The sequence below is a fragment of the Ambystoma mexicanum genome, chromosome 2p (genome assembly GCF_040938575.1).
Source record: "Ambystoma mexicanum isolate Mex_15411 chromosome 2p, UKY_AmexF1_1, whole genome shotgun sequence".
NCBI lineage: Eukaryota > Metazoa > Chordata > Amphibia > Caudata > Ambystomatidae > Ambystoma > Ambystoma mexicanum.
In genome coordinates, this window is record NC_090923.1 from 948,383,227 (window position 1) to 948,408,234 (window position 25,008).

At 44.3% G+C, this 25,008-nt stretch overlaps 1 protein-coding gene across 11 annotated transcripts in view; it reads right to left on the reverse strand.

Annotated features, from left to right (window-relative positions):
* The window catches only part of FRMD8 (FERM domain containing 8), a 1,471,206-nt gene that overhangs the window by 318,432 nt on the left and 1,127,766 nt on the right, over positions 1 to 25,008 (reverse strand). For all 11 annotated transcript variants that reach the window (XM_069644727.1, XM_069644720.1, XM_069644726.1 and 8 more), the window contains one exon: positions 22,277 to 22,420. In XM_069644727.1, coding sequence (XP_069500828.1) covers positions 22,277 to 22,420 — 144 coding nt within the window. The remainder of the gene's footprint in view (positions 1 to 22,276; positions 22,421 to 25,008) is intronic.

Here is a 25,008-nt window from a genome sequence, read left to right on the forward strand (position 1 = left end):
GAAGCGCGCTACGTATAGTCGGGCAGCGTCTCCTGCGCACCTCTGTCGCTAACAATGCTGCCTTGTCCTGTGCGAGCATATTGTACTCCCCCCACCGCCGTGGGCAGATGGTTGAGGCAAAATCGTCGAAACTGTTCTCTTGTAGCCCAAGAAGGGAATTGAAGCAAATATTTAGGAAGAGACACAAGTGCTTTATCCGTTAACTGGAATGTCGAGTGAAGTTTATATCCTCTCGTTTGAGTGATGGTATTAATCCAATCCCTTTGTTTTAGAACTTTCATTACACAAAGAGGATTTTCCAATAAATCCTATCGATCTTTGTTCATCCCATAGAGCAAATTATCAGAATACAACAATATGGCATTTTAGAATGGAGATGTTTTTCCCCATCATGCAATTATACAGGTTTACAAAGGTTTTTCTTTTGGTAACATGATTTTTCCCACTATCGATAATATTCGCCAATCAAACCAATATCTAAGCAACAAAAGGCCCAATTCAAAGCGCAATGATGCCATGGGTAGACAGGGAGGTAGGCCTATAACCCTCTCCCACAGACTGCCCTCCAGTCTCTCCCACTGAATGTCATATGCTGTTGGATCAATATACGTGCCAGACATAAGCTTTCGGATGACTTTGCCCACATAAAAATGCAGCAAAGGTTGAACAGTGAATTTACAGAATTTTATGTGAATTTCTTTCATCTGAAACGATAGTTGATCAATCTTTTTTCAATTGCAGGAGTTATTAATTTATTAGACCGTTTACAGATATCAAAGCCCAAATAGACCACCTTCCATGTCTCTATGGAGATATTATCGATGGACTACTTCATCTACTCTGTCTTTCTGCTATTACCAAATGTAATAATATGCAATTTTTTCAGATTTATAATCAGATCATTGTTCTTAGCATAGCTGCTCAATGCTACTAGCAGCCTCTGTAGGTAGGCCTATAAGTGATTATGAGTGCTACATCATCTGCATAAACTTATTTTCTGTCCCCCTATTTTTGGTGCCATCAAAGCGGCCGGCTTCAGTGCTGCATTCAAATCCGCTAAATAAAGATTGAAGAGACACGGGGCAAATATCCATCCCTGCCACAACCCTTTGCAAGTCGGGAAGGTGCCTGGGAGTGATCCCTTAGCATCCAATAAAATACACAGATGTATCATCATGGACGTATTACAGGATTGCCGGCAGGGGTGTAGGTATAAACCATTTTCTCAATTTACTCCAAAGCAACCAACGTTTAACTAAGTTGAGTGCCTTGGAGAAATCTATTGGACAGACGTAAACATCAGATGGTACATCCTTCCCTGCATGTCTAGATCCATCGTTAATTACAGACAACATCATTCCATTCAGGATGGTAGATTGCCCCTTTCTGAATCCACAGGCCCTCTGCACGGCCCTGGCTTCTCATTAAATCTGTACAACTCACGACATCCTGTCCTCTCTCTTCCTCTCTCCCCCCCAGGCCCTCTACTCAGTGTTCTTCCTCTGGCCCTTCTTCAGCCACCTCTCCTCCCTCCTGCTCTGCCTTTCCCCTGTTCTCCCCAGATGAGGTTTCTAGACAAGTCCGATCTATGAAAGTCTCGTCAAAACAGGTTCACCACTGTTCCTCCAAAACCATAAAGACCACATTGACACCTTGGCCCCTGCTCTGGCTGACTTCTGCAACCACTCCTTCACCACTGGAGTATTACCTTCCCCCCTGAAGCACCCACTTGTGCACCCTCTTCTTAAGAAACCCTCTGCCGACCTGTCCAGCCCACTATCGCCCAATCTCCATCACTCCTTTCCTGGGCAAACTCCTGGAAAAGCTGGCCATCCCCCAACTTAATCTTCACACTGAATCTGTTGGCTGTCTCCATGATCATCAGTCTGGCTTCTTACTAAATCTGCCTGACACTACTCTTCGGCCTTTGCAACTCATCCAGAACAGGTCTGCAAGACTTGTCCTTGGCCTCAAGCCCAGGGATCGTACCTCTCCAGGACTGAAATCCCTGCACTGGCTCCCAGTGGCTGCAAGGATGAAGTTCAAAACCCTCTGCATTGTCCACAAGGCCTTCTGGGGACTGGGGCCTCAATACCTTCAACTCGCTCTTCCAAAATATTTTCCTTCTCGAGCTCTTCACTCATCCGCCTCCAACTCCCTCAGGGTCAGTCGCTTCTCCAAGCAACGAGTTGGTGGTAGATCTCTTTCTTCAGCTGGGGCCTCCCTCTGGAACAGCCTCCCTGAAACTTGGAGAACCACCTCCAGTTCCAGAATCACCTCAAAACCTTCCTCTTTGCTTCTGCTTTGTCTCCTCTCCCCTGCTGAACTCCTGGCTGAAAATGACACTGCACTGGTCACCTGGCTACCCTCTGATCTTCGGCCTAGGCCCCCTCCCCAACCAGGTGCACACCTGCACTGCCTCCCTGGCAACCCCCGCACTTGGGACTGTTTTCTGTATCCCTACAGTCCCCTACCAGCCCTGGACACCTGATGTCTGCACTTACCCTTGCACTTGCCACCAGCTGGCCGCACTTTTTACTTATTGCTTTTATTTATTCCATTTATTTTTTACTGTCGATCCCATGTACTGCACTGCTCCCTTTCCCCCTGCACTTTTCCCCTTCCCCCTACCCTTGCACGATTTCAATGTCATCTGGCCTAGTAAGATTGTTGTCTGTCTTCCATCTGTTCCCCCTCCCTTGTCTCGTCGCACCTTGAAACACTTGTGTATAGGTGCGTTATAAATGCCACATATCATATCACATTGGAACCTTCAAAGTATATAATTGTTTGCAATCTAGATCTCAATTTTTTCCAATATCATTGCTGCAAAGACTTTACTGTCGCAATCCAAAAGGGCAATCGGCCGATAGTTATTTAAAATCGGACCGATTGCCCTTTTTAAAGATCAGAATGATGATGGATTCTTTCTAGGATCTAAGCAGATTACATGTTTTAGAAATATCTTTAAACACCAATGTTATCCCAAATGACCACAAATGCACATTCTGTTTGAACAATGTATTTGTAAACTCATTTAGTCCATCAGCATTCAACAATGATGATTTCATAAGATGTTGGATATCCTCTTGGTCAAAATCTATTTCCCAAGAGGTGGGAGTACTCTTTCCATTTTTTATTCCTTTGTTCTGTGTGGAACATTTCAGCCCAATGTAGACACCACTCAGTTTCACCAATTCCATTACTTTGCATTTCTACCAGACCAACTCTTATCATTATTCACAATATTGCAGAAGCTACGTGTATTACCTTGTATGAGTGATTGTAGCATTTGCTCACTATCTTGTTGTATCAAGTATTTGTGGGATCTAAGCCAATTTTTGAAACCCCTCATTGTTTCCTGTTTTTTTTTACATTGCTCTTGGTCATGATATTGACGACCAATTTGTTTCAAAGTCGCTTTGTAGATTTTCTTACTGTCCCACACCTGTTGGTCAAAGCAATGGACGTGCACTGATTGCTTAGCCATCAGCGATCTTGGTTTTTGTCTCTCCCAAATACATTTCTAAAAAGCATTACTCATGCAGCCCCGAAGAATTAACTCCTCCGATTCTTGCATGATGTAATTATTTAATTTCCTTGTTAAATTGGTTCAATTTTTACTAAACAAAACTATTCAATTTCCCCCAGGGTTTACCTTTGGGATCACAAACAGAAAATTCTTTTCAGCAATACAATACACTGTAGGCAGCAAAATTCATCTAACAGAAAAAAGCAATGGAACCAAATACAGCACCTTAAAAAAATAAGGCAGCGAAAACGAGCGCTTCCCTGCTAACACACGTAGGCCTAGTGCCTCAAAGAGTCAAATGTCCCAGTTAAGTGCCCACTTCAGTGAGTTGAAACTCTTTCAAAGAAAAGAACAAAAACTGGCACAAAAAAAAAAAGGTAGGTTGGTCATGTGAAGAAGACAACAAAGGTAAGTTCAATAGATGAGAGGTACCCTTCCAATCCCACCATTCTAGGGGAAACCCAGGGGGATCCTTGTCAAGAACTCCAATAATCACGACCAGGCAAGGGAGAGTTAGGTGGTGGACTTTACACCCATACAATCGCTATGGCAGAGGTTGGGGGCGGAAACCAGTATGCAAACTACCTCTCTCACTCCAATTTACCAAGAAACAAACCCTAGGGCTCTCAGATTTGCTTGGCCCACTTACTACAGTCCAAGGTCTGGTTGAAGGGAGACCAGAGGCTGGAGGTACAGTGGTAGTTTTCAGGTTTGCAATTGGATTCGGCTAGGAGGTGGTTCTATTCTCCAGTGAGATGGTTCCCGATACCTTGAAACTAGACAGCCATGATATCACAGAACTACTACCACAGGTCCCACAATGACAGGAGATCACCAGGACTCAGACTGGCAGCAGCAAAGAAGAAAGCAGGCAACATCAGTGGAGATGAGGAAGACTATTCTCCAAGAAGATCCTTCTCATGCTAGAAAAGCAGCAGCTACAGGAGAACAGATCTTGGGCCACAAGCTAGCGACCAGTAGAACTTCAAGCCAAAACTCTGAACGGGGACCGAAGCACCAAAGATGCCCTGGATGAATCTGGTCATCTCAAGGATGGTTCCAGAAAGCTCTGGAGGCTTCTGCGGGCACAAACCTTGTGCTGAGGTCTGGATTGGTTGGTCCCACCAGCGCAAGGGTCGAAACACTGACGGGGGTCTTCTTGAGATTGATGCAGACATGGCATCGCAGGACGTGGATGGAGGTAATGACAGATGGCGGTGTGTGGAGCAGTGTGTTTGGTCCCACAGTGTTAGCAGTAGCTTTTGGAGTCACAGACCTTGCTCGTTACAACTTGCAGTCTTTTCACCTGCAAGGAGGTGGTGACATGCATAAAATCACCAGACCGGCGCAGTGTGTTTGATGGCTAGTCCGAAGTGCCGGCGGTCAAGCTACTGCAGAATTGTCTTCTCGGCGGTGAGAAAATAACTACCTCTGTAAACATAAACACCTAATGTGCATATGCTTGTTGATTGGACTACTTGTGCTTTGTGGGCATACAGGAGTGTGGGTCATTGAATTTGACTCATAGCCCTAATCCCTCCCTGCTTTCACACTAAAAAAAAGCAATGTCAATATGTTTAACGACTTAAAACTGTTTCCAGTGGTTTGGTAGTGTGGGTTTTGGAAACTGACTCTTCCATTCTGTTGTACGCCTAACGATGCCGCCGTTATTGAATTACCTGATTTCAGGTGTGGCTGAGCATCCTTGTATTTGGATAGATATGCGATAAGGTGGACCAAGTTTTAACCACACTTGTTCCTTCTGAACAAGTTTAATTTTCCAAAGGAGTTTATTCAAACCATAAAAAATAGGACTTCCCTTTACTGTTTTAATCTCCCATGTACTGTCTTCATAGTGGGAAAGGAATGGCTCCTCCCACACTTATCAACTCTGCTCAAATCTCTGATTTTGACATGCTTCGTGTGCTCAGCGTAACCCTACCCCCTTTGCTGACTGAAAATTGCCTTCAAGCCGTGCCATTGCAAATCCTCTCCTCCTCACCTCTACTTCAGAGCGACGAGTTATGTCAATTGACCGCTACCCATAGAGCAGATTTGGTGTGTGACAGAGCGCCTAATCTCAAGCTACAAGTTCCAACATTACCACCTAGGAAAATAATTACCTACTACTTTTTTGCCCCTTCGGGCATTGAATCAATTGCTCTAGTTTCTGTCTCCCAAGTGGTTGTTTCATCTAATGAGGTTGCTCAGGATGCCTTGGTTTCAGCAGTACCCCTATTGGTACCAGTAGAGGTTTACACACAGAATGAGGATAGTTTTACGCTGGATACTCCACCCAATCTTCCCTTTAAATAATCTTCAAATGCTGACACTTCTCAGTCTTCTTTTTCATCAAATTTGGGTCAAGTGCAATCCTGTACAGTGCCTACTCTACACACAGCCCTGAACAGCAAAGTGGACGGTTCACATGGCGACATACTGACAGAAATAGATCAATTACTTTGTGTTTTAGTATCCCTATATGAGGGTTCAAAATCAGAGCATCGAACGCATTCTATCATGCTAGAATCTATTTTATTTAAATCTGAAAATGTTTTTTTATTTAATCAGAGAGAGCATTTGTTAAATCCTGGTGTGGGCAGTAAGGATTTGTCTGAAAAACTTGTAGCTCCTTTATAGGAGTGTGTCAATGATCTAGGGGGTAAGAGGGTGAACTGGGAAATGACATTCTTATGATTGAGGATTCAGGGATAAGGTTGGTTCTACTACTACAGTTTCTACATGTCCCTTGGAACCCCATCAAGAGGTAATGGAGTGGGTAAATCCAAGGGGGTGCTCACCCATACGGAATGACAATGACGACCATGGAAGTTTCTCCAGAGCATAGCATCCTATGGGCGCTCCTTTGAAGGTAATCTTGGGCTCACCAAGGGGGACTGAGGTGGAACCTGTTCTTGAGGGTCGTCCGCCTACTAGCGGCTCACGAAAGGGCCTTTTTAAGATGGGTGGTGAACCAATTAGGAAAACAAAAACATGCCAATGAATAGAATGAATAAGCAAGCCACCAAGACAATCTTGAATTGCTTTTTAAAACAGTCCACATCCAAAAGAAACTCTGGCATGAGTGTAATTGTTACAGAGGAGGAGGTAGATAACAGTAGTAGGGGGACACTGAGTGATAAGGAAAATTATTGTATTATGCTATCAATCTGCACCAGCAACACTTTGTGTTGGTAGGGGTACCTCCTTTACATCAACCTTCTAACCGGGATCAGGTTGCCATTTTGAGTGGGGTCCGACCATCAGGCCACGTGGTGGTTAGGGATTTGCAGATCCCCGAGATCTCTGCAGTTTGGGTGCCAGGTGACTCAAAACCTACTACGAGGTAATGATCACTAAGGTGACTGCAGCACCTTTTCAATGTAATAACCCCTTTGCTGCACCCATTGAGTATCCAAATCCTCTTGTTCCCCGTTTAGAGTAAGCACCATATGGTAAGAATTTGGCTTTTCGAACTTCTGTTGTGGCAGATAATCGTCCATCCACCACTCTAACTGAGCCAAATTGGCCAAACAACAAGAGTAATGAGTCGCCCTTGAAACCTCAATTTGTGACATATAGTGTGCTTAAGGTTCCAAAGGTAGAGATATTGGAAATAAGGATATGCATTATCCACAGGGCCCTATAAGAACGTTTGAGTTCCTCAGGGGACTTGCCCCCAGCAAAGTGTGCTTGAGAGTGTTACAGGAAAGCAAACATAATTCTGGATCATACTAACATTCTTGGACTAATGCATGCTATAATGCATCGCAAATCTTTTAAAGGGGGCAACCAGCTTCACTTAGCTACCTTCAATTCTCGCTCTGCTATCAAACACTCCTCTGACATCTGTCACCTCCTTGAAGACCTGGACGTCCTAGCTCTCACTGAGGTGTGGTTCAAGGCCAGTTCCGTCACTGCTTTTGGCACTACAAGATCCTGTCCAATCCCAGTCCCTCCTGGCCTGGTGGTGGAGTGACTCTGATCTTCCCCAAGTGGGTTCATCCCCACTCAAACCTACTCATTCTTTGAAAGCCTAGTCTGCAGGCTGTCTCGCCTACCTTCTCTCTTACTCTCAATACCATTTACAGGCCCCCCGGACCGACCTCCCTCTTCCTCTTCCTCTGAGAATGGGCCGACCTGTCCTCTCTTCTTGCCGCCTCCCCGCAACTCATCTTCCTTGGTGACTAACATCCATCTCGACTCTCCTGATGTGACCACTGTTCTCTTTCGCGACCTCTGCAATACTTTCCCTCTGTAACGCTCACCTGATTCCCGCAGAGGCGCCGGTCTTGACTGGGTGAATGCCGTATCTTCAAAGGTGATGTGTAACACACGGTTGGCTCTTTGGGCTGGACCTCTGTGCACTGTATGTCTGACTTGAAGAGTAAGATGTCTGCAGATAGAAAATATGGGATTAATGAACTGGGGTTATTGGGTGCCTCTCTCCTCTTCACTTTCTCTTCTCCTGTAGAACCCCAAAGGTTAACGCCCTCACCTTAGGTAAGTGAACGCCGAGCTCTCCATCTGCCTCGGGGCAGGGTGCCGTAACCAGTTTCTTCACTGGATAAGGGTGCAGGCCTCTTGACCTCAGAGGACTGCTGTCCGTCGTTAACTGCACGAACGGTAAGTTCTGGGCACTTCAAATGTCTTAAAAGTCTTTTGTAATGATATCTCTTGTTTTGCAGGGTTCCGGCGATGGCGGATGGCGGGCTGATGAGAGTTGAGGATCGAACCCGCGTGAGGAATATAAGCGCCTGGAAGCACGTAAGTAAGCGCTTGTAGCCTGCTTCACGATGCGCACTAACTGTCCCTTTTATCTTGCAGGTACAAGTTCGGAGCTTTAGAGAAGCTGAAGGGTGCTGGAATACCCACTGGATTCGGCGTGGGAAGGAGTAATGGCATGTGAGTAATAAAGTTGCCCAATGTCTTTAAACGCACCTTCTTTTGTCTTTCAGATGCCGGAATGCAGCGCAAGGCGTTGGTGACAGCCGATGTACCAGGTAAGAGATGCGCTGCCACTGAAGACCATAGTGCTAACCTGTTCTTTCTTTGTCTTTACAGGTGCTGCTGAAGACTGGATTCCAGGATGGTAAGCCTTTGTTCCCTTAGGCCCAGGATCAGAAGCAGAAGACACGATGAGCGTTCTGCTGCAGAGAATGCAGAATAACACAAAGCAAGATTTATCCATCGGGTGTGGTTTAAATAGCCTCCTGTAGTGCTTAGGTGTCTCCTTCCACAGCCACGCCTAGGTAAGAAAAGAGTTCCTGCTTTCCAGAAGAGTTCCAGTGTTCTGAACCTAGGGAGTGGCTCCAGCCCCACCCAACAGGAAAAGTAGTCCCAAACAGAAGAGGATCAGGGGTTCAACTGGCAGGTAAGTAAGCAGCATGGTCTGCTGCAGGTAAGTCCACCCAAGCATTATGAGCCCGGCGCTTCCAGCGCTGGGACTGGGCATCTTTATGAGCCTGGTGCCACTGGCGCCAGGACAGGGTCCAAAAGGTCCCAATTGGGACTGGCTGGCACTCGGAACCGGGGTTATGGGTCTGCTTCCAAGGGAGTCGGGCAAGTCCCGATCTTTTGGAAGCAGAGATCATGACACCCTCACTATCCTTCCCTCTGGCCCAAACAACTCTGCCGGACACACCTTGGATGCTCTCATCTCAACAGACTTCCCCCCTCTCTCCAACTCTCTTATTACCTCTATCTCCTGGTTTGACCACTCTTCTCTCTTCCCACACTGACCTTCCCTGCACCCTGATGATGCCTCCGCCCGGGATGCTTTTTTGCGGGGGTTTTTACCACAAATTTTCGAAAAAAACCCATCGAATTGTTTTAAAAATGGGGTGTTGCGGGAAACCCTGCATCCCCGCCCCAAAAGAAAAAATTATTCGATGGGTTTTCCGGAAAAAAAATATTGCAGTAAAAAACACCGCGAATAACCATCCCGCGATGAAATGACATGGAACCCAGCCCGCAATGCCATTCTCCTTCTCAGTCATTCGACCAATGAAGCGTGTATCAGTCACTGCATTTGCCTCTTACTTCATCCCTCCTCCTCCCCCTTCCTTTGACTCTCCTTCCTACTATGTTCTAGCTAACCACCTTTCTATCTCTTACACCCTGCACATCCTTGCCACCATCATGGGGATCCGCATGAAGCCCGCCTCCAAATGCAACTCTTGGTATCACTCCGACTTGGCCACTTTGAAACCAAGTGCAAAGCTGCAGAGCGGAAGTGGCAGGCATTTAGCTCATCCTCTGACACACTGGTCTACCGCCTACTCCATAGGTAATATCGCCACTCCATCTGCTCCAAAAAGAGGGCTCATGTCCAAGCCTGCATCTCTGGAGCCACCAATAACACAGCTGAACTCTTTAAAATCTGCAAGGAACTTGCCAATCCTACTGCAGTCTCCTCCTCCCTCCCAAGCTCTCTGCTCTGCACCGGCTGCCCACTTCAGCTCTCTGCTCTGCACCGGCTGCCCACTTTTCCTCCAAAACGCTGGACATCCAGTCCCTCTCAGTCATCTGCTCCACCGACCCACCTACCCCCTTCTCTCGCCTCCCTTGGCCCCCTCTGATCCCCATACTCTTCTTTCTCTCCCATTGCACCAGATGAAATCTCTAGAGTTGTCGGCTCTATAAAAGTCTCCTCTAAACAGGTGCTTCCCTGCTCCTCCAGAACCATCAAGGACAACATCACCTCTCTCGCCCCAGCCTTGGCTTGCCTCTGCAACCACTCATTTGCCACTGTCTCCTTCCCTCAACCCCTTAAGCACTCTCTTGTGCACCCTCTCCTAAAAAAGCTGTCTGTTGACCCTTCTTGCCCAGCTCATTATCGCCCTCTCTCTATCACTCCTTTTTTGGGCAAACTCATGGACAAGTTGGTCATCCCCAACTAATCCTCCATACTGAAGTGGCTGGCTGCCTCCATGACCACCAGTCTGATTTTAGGGCAGCCAGAGGCACGGAAACTGCTCTCCTGAACACCTGTGAAGACACTCTTTAACGTGGACTCTTAATACTCCATCCTCAAACCCTCTCCATGATATCCTCATCCTCCTCCTGACTGCTTGACTGCCTAACTGCTATTCAGGCATGCTGCTCTGCCAATGATCTCTGCCTATATACCAGTAAGACAGAGATCCTTCTCATTGGGACGCCTGCCTTCAATCTGCCTCTTTCCTCCCTTCAACTAATGAAGAATAGGACTACAAGACTTATCTTTGGTCTCAAGCCTAGGGACTGCATCTCTCCAGCCCTAAAATCTCTCCACTGGCTCCCGGTGACCGCAAGGATCAAATTCAAGACCCTTTGCATCATTCACAAGGCTGTCTGGGACCTCTCTACATTCAGCTTTCCCTCCCTAAATACCTCCCAGCCAGAGTCCTTGGGTCCTCTGGCTCCAACTCTGCAGGTCAAACGCTTCTCCAGGCACAGAGTGGGAGGTAGATCCCTTTATTTGGCTGGCCCCTCCCTCTGGAACGGCCTCCCTCCCCACCTCAGACTTGAGCCAGATCTTCTTAAATTACAGAAACTTGTCAAGACTTTCCTTTATTCCTCTTCCTTCCCTCTCCCATGCTAACTTTCCCTCTGCCGCTGCAACTGGGGCCTGGTCTCTTCAGAGTCATACAGGGGCTAGACCACCCCCTACCAGTCCCCCCAGGATCCTTTGCCAGCACTTGCCCTCAGGCTTCATTTCGCAGACTAGCCCAACTTGGTCCTCCCTTTCCCCCTGGCACTTGCCACCTTGGCCTGCCCAGCAATTGCCCCTCCCTTCCCTGGGGGCACCCAACTCTTACACGGTAGGATTGTCACAAGACCAATATAACCATTTCTGTTCTACTTTTGTGATTCCGATGTCCCTCCCACCCCCATCTTGTCTTGTGGCACCTTGAAACCCTTGTGTATAGGTGCCATACAGTGTCCAATAAAATCAAAAATATATACCTTCACTTGGTACCATGTCATCACAGGACATTGAGTGATAGTTTTTCTTTGATCACTTCCGAAAACCCAGTAGGTGCCTTTATAAAGTCCAAAATGATTATAAATCTCCAAGAAACCTGGTTAATGTAACCGCACGTTGTTGATGGTTAGGTCTGTAGTTTTCAGTTAGCCAAAAAGGGACCTTAGGGGGGCCATCCTTCGGGAGGTCTACCGACTTTAGTTAAATCCAGTCAGTTATACAAGATCAATGAGAGCATAAACTACACGTTTGGTTTTATAGCCACTCATGTTTGGTCATTAATGGGGACCAACTAACATCTTGGTTGTTAACATTTATTGGCATCTCGGTTGTGGGAATTTAAATATTTTCACCAACCTTATAACGGGGGACATTCTGAGCCATTTCACATGGTTTACTGCTTCTTTTACTTCAACACTGGATCACATATTCACAAGCCCAAAATTATTTGAGAAATTCAAACTCATGACTATTCTTCCGACTGAATTTAGTGATCATTGTGTGTTGAATGTGGAGTTTGAGCTGGATGGGAGTAATTAAGGGGAGTTGCCTCAGATGGATAGGGGTACCTACTGACTGGAACCCTCCGAGTGTCCGCCGTGTTAATTTGAGTTTTGCAGGATATCTACAAACTACTTCTGGTGTAGAGTGGAAGGAATGTTTCTCGATTGAGAATTTTGAAAACTCTGTTGGTGATCTAAGATATTTGCTGCTTGTTCCGACCTGGTGCCCCTGAGACGGCAGCGTCGGATAATCATGTTCACCTCTATGACGTAGAGGTCGCAAATAGAAAACGACATCTGCGAGCATGCATAAGAACTATTAATAGAACCCCTACACTATCGGCAAAAGCCAGAGGGGTGTCTATTAATAAAGCCAGGTAGTCTTACAAGAACTAGCTGAAATCATATTGTGCCATCGGATGCCAACAGGAAGCCGAAATAATGCTTCAAGCCTTAGCTAATAACACTCAAGCATTTTGGTGCTTGCTTAATGACCTGGCGAATCTCCTATAGGGACGGGAGGCCAATCCAATCCCTCAAGAATTGTGGGTAACATTACATTACTCAACTGTCTTTGCTAATTCTGGGGAGGGTGACTCATGGGGTAACAATTATCTGCCTATGAACAATTTAAACTGGAAGTTGCCGGTTTCCCCTGATGGGATTGAGGAAATCATTCATCGAATGAGTGCCTCCAGGGCCAAATAAGCATCTACCCTTTTATTTAAGGGAGATCCTCATTTGTGGGCCCATATTCGGTCCATACTTTTTGAACAGATTACTGAGACTGTTCGTTTCCTCACTAGCTGGTCAACTGCGCATATTGTGCCAGTCTTTAAAAGGGCAAGTAGATCAGACCCCAAGAACTACCGACAGGTCGGAATCCTGGATGCTGACAACAAGGTCTTTGCATTCTTGCTGTTGGAGCACCTGGAAGATTAGAAATTATCGGTCGGTATAATATCCAAATGGCAGACGTCTGTACGGTTTTGTACTGAACTGTACAGTATGGAGGGCCAAATATGATTCAATGTTTGGCCGAGTATCGACGTGTCAGCAGCTTTTGATGCGGTCAGCAGATCTCTCCTTTGGGCCAAACTTAAAGGATGAGTGATTCCAGAAGAATTGTTACAGCTCATCTCCAGCCTATATGATGGGTCAAATGTGCGAATGGGTTTGAATCATCAAGGTCTTCTCTCTCGACGTATAGAAAACTTGTGAGGGGTGAGGCAGAGATGTGTGTTGCCACCCTACCTCTTTAATTTGTATATGTCTGATGTAGGAGAGTGTTTTTTCGTCATCAGCGTTGGCAAGCCCTAAGATTAGAAACCACCTTCAAGTGATGTGGTTTGCATACGCCGACGACTTCCTTCTATTTTAATGCACACAGAGGGGCTTAGAAAGTTTGCTTAATTTTTCTAATTTTGCATGGGTTCATAGTCTGAAAGTTAATCCATCTAAGACTAAAGGTATTCATTGAACTATGCGGAAATGTGATTCTGTGTTTACTTGGAAATCGAATTTGGAGTTGATCACTTTACTTATTTGGGGGTTCCCATCCAGAAAAAAAAAAAAAACACAAAAGCAGCTCACTAGAAAACAGCTCAAAATACGCATGAGTGCATTACTAAATCAGTTGTGTCGAAGGTATTCCAAATATGGCAAATACTCACTGTATCCTGGGTTGAAGTTTTTCGAAGGCAAGATTGTCCTTAAACTTCCCTACAGGATTGAGTTGATGGACTGTTGGATCCTAGACTATTTGCCTGTACTGGCAAGTTTGATGTGGAGGAAGATGCTTCGGGTTTCTAACAGCGTGCCCATCATGCCAATTAGGTATGAGCTGAGAATTACATCTTTAGGAGCAAGCGCATGTTGGAGGTATCTCAATTTGTATAGCAAGATTGTTTGCCCTGTAAAGAACTCCTTGTTTCTCGACTTGATCATTCTGGAATCATTGGGGGACAAGTACATCAACTCTTTTTCATCCTTCTATTTATCGCAGATTTTGATGTGGGGTCCTCAGTGGCAGACTTGGTTGGTAATCCATGTGGCGTCAAGAAGTTGCTTTATCTCCATAACTGGCCCAACACACTGGATACTATGCACTATCGGTCACAGTCACTTGACGTGGGACATAAAAAGTTGTGAACTTTAGCACTGTATCTATCAATTTATCCAGACAAGGAAGTTTGAAGAGGTTTCTTGCTTTTCAGCTGGAATTTAACCTTAACCAAATAAGTAATGATTAGATACAGGCTTTTGGCCCCAGACCAAGGCAATTGTTATTTTTGTATGGGAGAACAGCATACGCAGACACCTCTTAACAGCATGTGTTGCAATTTACGGGAATAGGTGAGATTGTTTTAATAAAATATGGTGACTTGTTCTCTACAGGTGATGGCAAAAATATGGGGCAATACTGTCTGTCCGGTAGAACTACTGCAATTTCTGTACTCCTTGAAATTGGAAGAGGCTTAGTCCCACTTCGCGGCACCTTAATCACGTTGCACTTTTACTATTGGTTCTTTTATGGTATGAAACATATGTTGTAAACAAACTAAAATGATTTAATTTTTTTAAACAACTTAAGTAAAACGTTTTATATGTTTTAACTATGTGGATGAATTTAATGCGTTTTGTGTATGAAATTTGTACAGCATTTTTTTGTAAAAGGCTGTGTTGGCCATTTAACAAATGAAAAAATAAAAGTGGTAGATGTCTTTAACGATCATCCTCATGTCTTCAGTGTGCTGTAACTCTTTGTAGGGTCATGAGTCTAAAAGACAACCTGATTAACAGCTGCAGGACTACTTTTTATCCCAAATTCCTACTGAGGTGCCCCCATTTTACCAAGGGCAAGGATATGCATTATTCAAATTGGCAAGTGCTGTCCAATATTGACAGTGTAGTGCATGCATCTGCACAGCAACAGAGACACCCATGACTAGAGTGTGGATTTGGACTAGACAGACCCAGCCCCCACATCAGGCCAGATGCTCACACCACCATTTTATCTGAGAAACTAGTAATTTTACCCAAGAAAATGCTTACCATACATGGAATTTCCTGATCTGAGAAGGCAATGGGAGAACACATGATGGCAAAACATAGCCTTTATATAACTTATACAATTTAAAAGTAACATCTATATGAGAAACCTAGTACAAACTATACATAATTTGGAATGGTAGATCTTGAAGTTTTTCAACAAAAAAACTGGCGCAAACTTAATGGCCCAATTTCATTTTGATGTAGTCACTAGAATCAAAAGAAATGTTAACATGCAGATAATACAAATGAGCCAAAATAGCAAATAACATCAACAAAAATTCAAAACCGAGGAAAGATTAGTCAATGCGTTTTAAGTAATTAACAGAATAAAATCAATATATGAATTTCTATGTTCCTAAAAAGGCAAATGATCAAAAAAATCAATAAAAAAAACATCAAAAGAATATTGGAATTAAGGAAAAAATATTAAATATTTGCACAACAAAAAACCTGTATGTTTTTAGAGGTAATACCAAGCAGCATTTAGCTGTTTTTTGGCAACACAAAATAAATAACAATGGAATGATTTTGTTTATTTTTTAATTCAGTATAAATATAATCCCCTAGAAGGAGGTGTGTTAAGGGAGAACATGTTTTGAGGTATTACAATTTACCAATGATCAGGCTGAGTAATAAGGCAAAAGAGAAGGATTAAACAACCAATGAGAAAGTAACAATAATAAACTAACGTAAAAAAGCAATAAATTAAGAGTATTCTATCACAGGATTTGTATAGAGTGCATCCATTCTGTATTCGGTTTCTCCTTACCACACTTTCGTTCCATCCCCTAAACCTTTGCAGCCTTGGCTCTCCTCTTCATTTCTTATTTTCATCCCTGCAGAAACCTGAAAGTCTTAGGAGAAAACTCGTTCCCCCCGATGCTCTTACCCGACAGTCCACTCACTACTCCTCTTATGACACTACACTGATGGCAAAAACAGTAGTTTTCATCCCTCACACTATCTTTTCCCTCTCATCCGCGTTGTTTGTTTCACTTGATCAATAAGCTACTCTCTCCTTCCTCGCCCGACCCTCCTTCTTCACTGTTGGCTACTAACCTGGCAGAATATTTTACTTCTAAGCGGTCTAATCTCAGATTCTCACTCTGCAATTCTCACCCCTCACCTCCCCTACTACCCCCTCGAGCTTACAATGTTCTCCCCCCCACCTTTTTCTCTCCTTACCGACACTTCCTCTCTTCTCGCTCATGCACATCCTACTGCTTCCCCCTCAGGATCCCATTCCCTCTTTTCTTAATTCCCATGATCTATCCCCTCTAAGACATCTTATATTTCCTCACTCATTAATTCCTCTCTCTCCTCAACCCCCATTCCCAATCTGTTCAAGCATGCCCTGATTATTCCCATTCTAAAAAACCTTCAATTGACCATTCATTCTAACTTCCAACCTATTTCTCTTCTTCCCTTCCTCGCTAAACTCTGACAAAACAGTTTATTCACAAATCACTTATCTTAATTTTCTCTCTTTTACCCATTAACTAGTCGGATTTTCACGCTGCACATTTCACAGAAACTGCTCTTTTACTTTTATAATTCTCTCCGCTCTGCTCAACATCAAAAGGCCTATTGCATTACTTATCCTTTTTCTTTCTGCTGCATTTAATACTGCGGATCACCCTACTCTACAAGCTGCCCTTTCATCTCTTGGGCTCTCTGGTTCTGTTCTTCTCTGGTTTCAATCCTCTATCTCCAAACGCACTTACTTGATTTCCTGGGGCAGCCATCCCTGCTCTCCCCGTCCCCTCCTCTACAGTTTCCCTCAATGGTCTGTACATGGTCCTCTATTCTTCTCTATTCACCCTATTCCTCTCGCTTCACTCAAAGAATCTTTTGGCCTCTACCGCGATTCAAGCAGATGACTCCGATTTTCTTATTTTCCTTTCTCCGATTCTGCTTACTGTATGGTCTACTTTTCCTTCCTCTGTCCAATCTTGGATGGCTCAACCCCTCTAAAAGCAAGGTTCTGTTTTCCAACATCCTCCCCCCTCCCTCTCTTCATACCTCAATCGACTCTCCCCTTCTTTGTGACTGCTCGTAATCTCAGCATCACATTTGATTCTGCTCCTTATTTCTATCATCATAGTTCCACCACCGCACAAACTTGCCAATACCATCTCCAGCATCCGTCGCAATCGCCCTTTTTCTTATCACTTCTGTGTTTCTAGATTTGACTATTGTTCTGGGTTTTTCATTGATTTTTCTTCCTTTCAGCTCACCCCGCTCAACTCTTCTCTCTGACTTCTATTTCAGCTTCTTCCCTGCTCTCCTTTTTTCCATCCCTTCTTCCATTTGATTTCAGGCTCGTTATATTTTCTCTGTATCACATTTAAATGCTATCACAGTCTCACCCGACCCTACCTTTCTTCTTGGATTTCTCCTTACACTCCTTCACTGTCTCTCCGCTGTCAACATTATCATTTGTGGTCCCTAAACCATCCTGCGCTTATTCCAGTTACCATTCATTTTTCCCTTCTGGTTACCAGAATAAGGAATTTCAGTTGTCTCTTACCTCTACTTGATTCATTTAATTATCATCTTGCCCTTTTTCTATTGTACGAAGTGGGCGGGAGCGGTGCTCCTCTACTTTTTTAAATTACATTTTACCATTGCTTTACTTTTATTTTAAAAAGAAACTGTTCCGGAATGGTTTAGTTTTAAAACAAAAGTGCAGGAAGAAGTTGAAACTTGCACTTCGGTGAACTGCACTGAACTGAACATTCTCAAACAGCAGGCACATAGGTTTGGGTGTTTGTATTGCTCGTAGGAGGGGGATTGGCGATGGGGTTTGTGGGGAGCGGGGGAAGGCCAGCAGAGAACATAGTTCCACTACTTTTCGTATACTTCGACCACTGATTGCACCGCTTTATTAATTTCTGCACAGTGCTCGTTTCCTGCATCGTTTGGAGCAAGATCATTTATTTTTGTTTAAGAACTTCACCTTCTTGTTAATTATACCAATTTCAGACTTCACTAAATCACATTTTTAAAGTATCATCCCTCAGAGGAATACTTCACTGACAGCAAATGGCTACTTTTGTGTCTCTAGAATGTCATGTTCTAGAGCTGCATCCACTATTAATGCTTTATTTTACTCCCATTTTAAAGCGAATTTTGAATTTCACAGAATCACACGAATAAGTTGTCCTTCCTCACATTATACATTGCTGATTGTGTGGGGCTACTAGGACATCCAAAATGTCATCATGTAGACGGTTATGTGCTATGTCATGTTACAGGCGTTCTGTCCTATTTATGGTAGGTAATTTGGGTTTCAATGTAAATTTCGAACCTCACGGAAGCACACTTTTAAGACGTAGTTCCTCATTGCTATACTTCGCTGATTGTAAGGAGATACTTTTGCTCTTCTAAAAAGTAATCTTATAGAGGTGTATGTGCTATTCTTTTAACGTTACTCAGTTTTTATTTTGAATTTCAAACGTTGCCAAATAACACTTAAGGTGTCCGTCTACATTGCTATGCTTCACTGACAGCGAGGGACTACTGTTTGGATCTCTGAAATACCATCTTGGAAGATTTTATGTTCAACTCTTTCTTCCAGCAAGAAACCTAGAGGATATTGCGGACTAGGTGCATTTCTTTAAGGGTGTGCTCTGTTTGTCACAAGTTATAACAAATGACGCAAAGGATATTAAAGTTTATGGTTTTTATTTAAGGTGTCAGGATGGTTTTCTTTTTTATGGTGTTCCCCAACATTTGAAAATAACACTATGTTCATTTTTCCTGGGTTAGTTTACAGGGGACCTTTTATCTTTCCTCGCCACCTCCTTCTCGTCGCTTGCAATGTCTCCTAGGCCAGGCTCTCTACCCTGTCATTCTCGACGCCTTAGGGGCGCTTCCTCCTCTCTGTTCACGGCTTCCACCCTTTCTTTCCCTTGACACAGTCTTTGCCCTTTCCTGCTCTGCCTTCTCCTTGGTTCGATCCTTCGTCTTCACCTTCCCAGTCTCTCCCTCATCAAAGGCATCTGCCTTTGCTTCGTCTGCCTTTTAATAGAGCTGTGGACAGGTCTCTATTCCGCTGCCTTTTGGTCTCTGCTTCAATCGCTTCCCTTTTGTATTTCTGGTCTTTGGCTTTCAGTCTTCTCCGGTCTCCAGGTGTTACAATGAGTCTCTCCTATCTGGGGTCTTACAATCAGCCTCGTGTCTCCAGGAGTTACAATTTACCACTCCAGGTCTTAAAATCTGCCCAGGAATCTTCACTTTCTCTCTGACTCAGGCAATCCGTTGTTCCACCTCAGGTCTTACAACCCACCCAGCAACCATCCTTTCCTCTCTGGGTCTTGACAATCTGGTCTTAGACTCCAGGTTTTACAGCCAACCTAGCAACCTTCCTGTCTGCTCCGGCAATCAACTTCCTTTTTAATGCCACAACTTGCCTCCTCTGTTGCATCAAACTCTCATCCACTCTTTCGTGGATGCTGGGCCTTGTTAGTGCGTGGACTGACTTGCTTCTTGCTCTTTGGCCACAGGGGTCACATGCCTGCTCTGGACATGCTCCATGGCAGAGACTTGCTTTGAAGTAATGGGAGGCGGGGTGGGCAGTCTTTAAAACGGGAAGTTGCCACCTTGGATCCCACTTCAATCTGTGCTTGTTGCTGGCAGGGAAGGAGCTGCTTCTTTGTTCCCCTGTCCTAGGGTGGGGTGTTTCCCTTCTCGGAATCTCGTTTTGGGACCTCCTGCGTGAAACAGCTCAAGGTATGTATTAAGCAGTACTCCTGTGGGTTGGGAGTTTGGAAAAAAAAGTTTCTCCTTTGTTTGCCATCATGTTTGGTGCTGTGTGGGTATGATATATGATATGATATGATAAGGCATTTGTAACGTGCCTATACACAAGTGTTTCAAGGCGCGACGAGGCAGGGGGGGGAACAAGGGGAGACAGACAACGATCTTACTAGGCCAGGTGTCATTCAGATCGTGCAAGTGCAAGGGTAGAGGGGAAGGGAAAGTGCATGGGGGAAAGGGAGAGGGGAAAGTGCAGTACAGGGTTATTAGCATACAGCATACAGGATAAATAACAAGGGCCAGCTGGTGGTAAGTGCAGACAAGTGCTGGGAAGGGGGGCTGTATGGATACAGACAGTCCCGTAGTGCAGGGGTTGCCGTGGAGGCAGTCCAGGGGAGAGTGGCTGGGCCGAGAACGGTGAATGGCCCAGTTGCAGATTCAGTGCAGTTTCAGTAGTATTAGCAGGGGAGAGGGGGAGAGAAAGCGGAGGCAAAGAGGAAGGTTTTGAGGTGCTTCCGGAACCGGAGGTGGTTCTCCTCAAGTTTCAGGGAGGTAGGAAGGCTGTTCCAGAGTATCATTTCCCTTGCTTTTAATAAAGGCTGCAGCCATTTGTTTTGCTTGTGCTGGCAACTATGAGGATACATGAGCTCCCTCCTAGCCAGTGTCCTGGTAGTTTGGGAAGGAAGTGGAGCTCTGTGTGTCCATTACCTGTGCGGGTGAGGACTGGGATTTCCACTGCCACTCTGGAAATTAAATGGGTTAGGGGTGTGTGTGTGTTCCCCAAGGCTGCCCCCTTTGGGGGATGAAAAATACTGCTGTGGGTTACCCCAGTCTTTCCCATTTTCGTCCTAGATGTCAAATCTTTAAGTAGGATTTGCTAGTGCAGTCTGGGCTTTCCTCTATTGGGAACAAGGGAGTATGGAAGATGTATTGCCTTTCTTGTTGGTTTAACATGGTTTGGGCCATCTGGCTTAGCAAAGAGTTTGTCGGCCATTTTCCAGACCTAGGTGACCAGACGGCCTCTGTATGGTGCATTGCACCCGGGTCAAAATCTCCACTCCTTGGATCCAGTGTGGGTTTGGTATTGTTCAAGAGAGGAATTATGGGACCAGTTTCTGGTTTGCTTATCCCAAATGGATTGGTTTCTGACCAGGGATATGCTTTTACAGCAGACAGCTGCTGTTGTGCACCTGGGGATATCATTCCCAGGTCCATGTGCTAAAGTCAACGTGGTCACTTCTCCACACATCAAGCATTTTTAAGATCCCAGTAAAAAATAAAAATGTGTCCATTGCGTAGCCTGTATTGGATCCCTCCTAATCATCACCCCATGCTTCCCCCCCATCTAGTTTATGTATTTGGGCCAATCACAGTAAATCTTATGGTGCTCAAAGCATTCATAAACTACACATGAACTTTGTGCGATGGCAGAGAAAAGAAAGACATTACAGGTCAAATTAATATTTACCAAGCAAGTTACATTAGTCAGGAACACAATATACATATTTGAAAACACAACAGAATAGGTTATAGTACACACAAACAAGCTGCCTGGCACTGGAAAAACAGTAGAAAAAAAAGTTGTAAAAAAAGCAGGACAGAACTTAAGCTGTGGAGTGAAAATGGAGGAGAAAGGAATCCTCCCCACCTGCCAAAAGGATTTTAAAAAACACCTTGACCCAAGAGCAAAGTATGTTCCAATACACACTGTCTGGGTGAAATGATACAACAGAGGATGGTGCACAGGTGAGATGATGTGGTTATGCAGCTGAATATATGGTACTCGGATGCACACAGCTGTGGTTTAGAACAGCTTACATAGATTAGAAATGCACCAGTAGGTAGCTGAACTGCCAGTTATTGCAATGGGATGGACAAGGACATAGCACCAAGAGGAATTCAAATTAGGTAGAAAAACCTTCAAAGGCTGCACCATAAAATACTGACTGAGGAACAATTATGAAGTGACTAAAAAAAGAAATTGTAGCATACACAGAATCTGCATAGGCGACATGAAAAGTACATCAAGACCAGAAATAGTTCTATAGGTCTAAAGAATGCCATAAAAAAGAATATGGTTTAGTGACATTATATCTTAGTCATGGAATAAAGGGAATTGGAAAAAGAGATTTCAAGTCTGTGCAATGAAGTTCTAAACATAATGGTGGCAAATATAATGACATGGGTGTACTACAGAAAAACACTTTAAAAACTGTTCTGGGAGATCTACTTGGCGATCAGTATAACCTACCTAGCATTAAGGGGGATCCCAGGTGGGAAATGTCACAGTCAACACCACAGTCAAATGCCCAACATGAGGACATACTGCAATCATTTAAAACTTGGTGCTATCACAAACTGCATGAAATGCGGTCACATGATAGCTTCAGAATGCGTGTAAGCGAGCTTGTCACAAAAAGACTTTCTTTTGACCAATATTTTAATATAAGACATTACCTGTTTGGAATATACTTTAAGAAGCTTGTTGACTGGAGTACCCTCATTGTCTCCATCAAACTCTAGCCAAAGAATGTGATCCTCCTCATCAGGGTAGGTGTGATCCCATGACAGCTCTTGGTACTGCAGCCCAAGAAGGACGTGCTGGAAGCAAAAGAAAAACATGCATCACAATAAACATGAACATCTACTCCAGTGCTGTGGGTGCCACAGTAGTCAAGGCAATAACTTCAACTCAACTTTGGTGACAAAATTATGAATATGTAAGAACTATTGTAACCTGAAAGCTACTAGGCAAATCAAAAGGTGGTATTTCAGAGAACACTGAACTGAAAATTGATACAGAGTTGTTATACATGTAGTAGAATCCACACATACACAGCTGTTTTGTTCAAAGCGGTGAGAAGAGCATTCTAGCAGGCACATTGCTGGCTGTTTTACACTAGCTTGGCAGATGAAAACACTTGAGAAATAACAAAACAAGCCAAAGTGGAGTGACAACGAACAATTTATTAACCAATCATACCTGGATCCAACTCGTCTAGGTTGGCACCACTGTGTCCCGGGTCTTTTTCTATTTTTTTATTTACAAATGTATTATATCTTGCTCATAATACACGTTCAAGCACTATAGTCACCAGATTATAATCAGCCTGGTTTAATCAATGTTCTCATTATCTTTATCACATTGCACCAATTTTACCACTGAACACAATCTGTCTCTGTTATAGAGAACTTTGCAGATCCCAAAGGCCAAATGAATCCCAAAGTACTCACTTGTGTCACAGCGCTTATGGCCTACCCACAAATCAGTGATTGCAAAATGTGTCTAGTCCCCAATGTTCAACAACACATGAGCTCTGTACAATGTTTGAATTGAGTGCAAGTGTATGGAAAACCCAAGAAAAAGAAACTTACAAAAAACAAACGACCCTGCGTTTCTCTTAAACCCTCTACTGAAGGGCTACAAAGTAGCATCCATAGCCTATGTAGCTGTACCTCTTGGTGTTCTGCTACCCGAAGAATCTGAAGGTGCTGTGGCGGGTCGGAAGAAGGAGTCCGACACATGGAGGACACATTATCTTTCTTTAATGAAAATATATGAAAAAGGCCTCTTTTCCCCTATTACTGAAGGGATCGCCCTATCTAAATTGACAAAAGGTGCTCGTCTGTCTTCAAAAAGTATATGATGTCCTCAGTCCCAAACCCAATTCTGCCTGACCCTACCACTAACATTAACAACTCAAAATAGTCCAAGAGAAGGTCTCTTCTCCTCGTTGTCTTTCTTCTTGCCTTCTTCCCAGCCGATTTCTCTTTAAGGTGGTATCTTATCTTTTGTGGTTATTGGTACATAAATGTCTGTTTTTAGAATATAGGATTATTTTAGTTTTCTTCCCCGATACTCTCTACGTTTCCTTAATGAGCTCCTGTAGCTCTTGCCATATACTTGTGGGCATTGCACTCTTTTTAATGCCTGCTTAATGACAATTTTCTTTGAAATCATTTCTCACACACTGGTCTTTACTCATTTTTGAGGGTTCACAAACCCTAGGTTTTGTATGACCTTATCCAAAGTATGAGTACCCCTAACCTGGGTTCTTGGCATTGGATTCTCTTTAGGATTCTGTTCCCTTGACAGCCTGAATTCACAATACTTGTTACACCTCAGCACCAGGGGGCTCCTCCATTACTCCCAGGGTATTCGTTTCAACTTTCTATTTCTCAAAAAACATTGTTCATCACGCTTGCTATTGATATCAGATATCTTCAATCCTGCTCACTTAATGTTTGACTTTCATACTTGTAACATTGAGAGTTTTCTCTCCTGCCAATACGTTGCCCTGGCAGCCTCCCACCTCTCCTGTTCTCCCGGTACCTTTTCTGATGCGGGGGAACCTCACAGGGCCAGGTGCGCACTAGATTGTTTGGCTTCACCCTTTCTTTTCTCTGTGCCTGAATTGCCAGCATACCGTCCCCAGCTTCTCAAACTACAGACATGGGCTGCAGATAGTTGGCAGTACTTTCTTCTCTAGTGGTCTCTATGTTGTTCTCTGGGTGCCTCACCCACCACGAAGCAGCCGTGGTCACGCCACCACCTCGCACAGGTCTTTGGTTGCCGTTCAGGCAATGGTTCTCCCGTTGGAGGATTCGTCGGCTCTCCGGCGTCTCACTCTGACGTTCCTTGCCTTTTCACAAGTCGGGGGGCTTCTCCTGCGCACAATACACTCTTCCCCTCAGAAGAGCTACTCATCCCAGTTATATTTACGTCTCCTTTTAAAAAGACGTCTCCTCTTCCTTGCTACTGCTGTTTTGTTCCCACATTGCCTGAAACCAAACATAAGGGTGACAGATTAGTTTTCATAGCCGGTAGTCCCAGATTTACAGATCTGGTATTGGGTCTCGGGTATTCCTCATCGCAATAGGAGTCCATGGCCCCTAAGGGAGAGTCACTGCTATTAATGTCCCACTTACGCATACCCCTAGGAAGGGTCTTGCAGAGGGGGCTCAACGCTCAAGGCTCAAAAGGGGTGGCTCCCACCTGGGGAGAAAGGACACATACCCTCAATTCATCACACAACATTTTACCAGCCTTGTCTCCCTGAGCATGTATTCACTCAGTATATGTTGCATAATTGTGTTTTCCTAGTCTATCCCAGTTCTCCATTCATTGCTGTCTGAGAATGCTCAGAGTGCTTCCTTTAGACACCTCCAGACATTGGGCTTGGAATGTT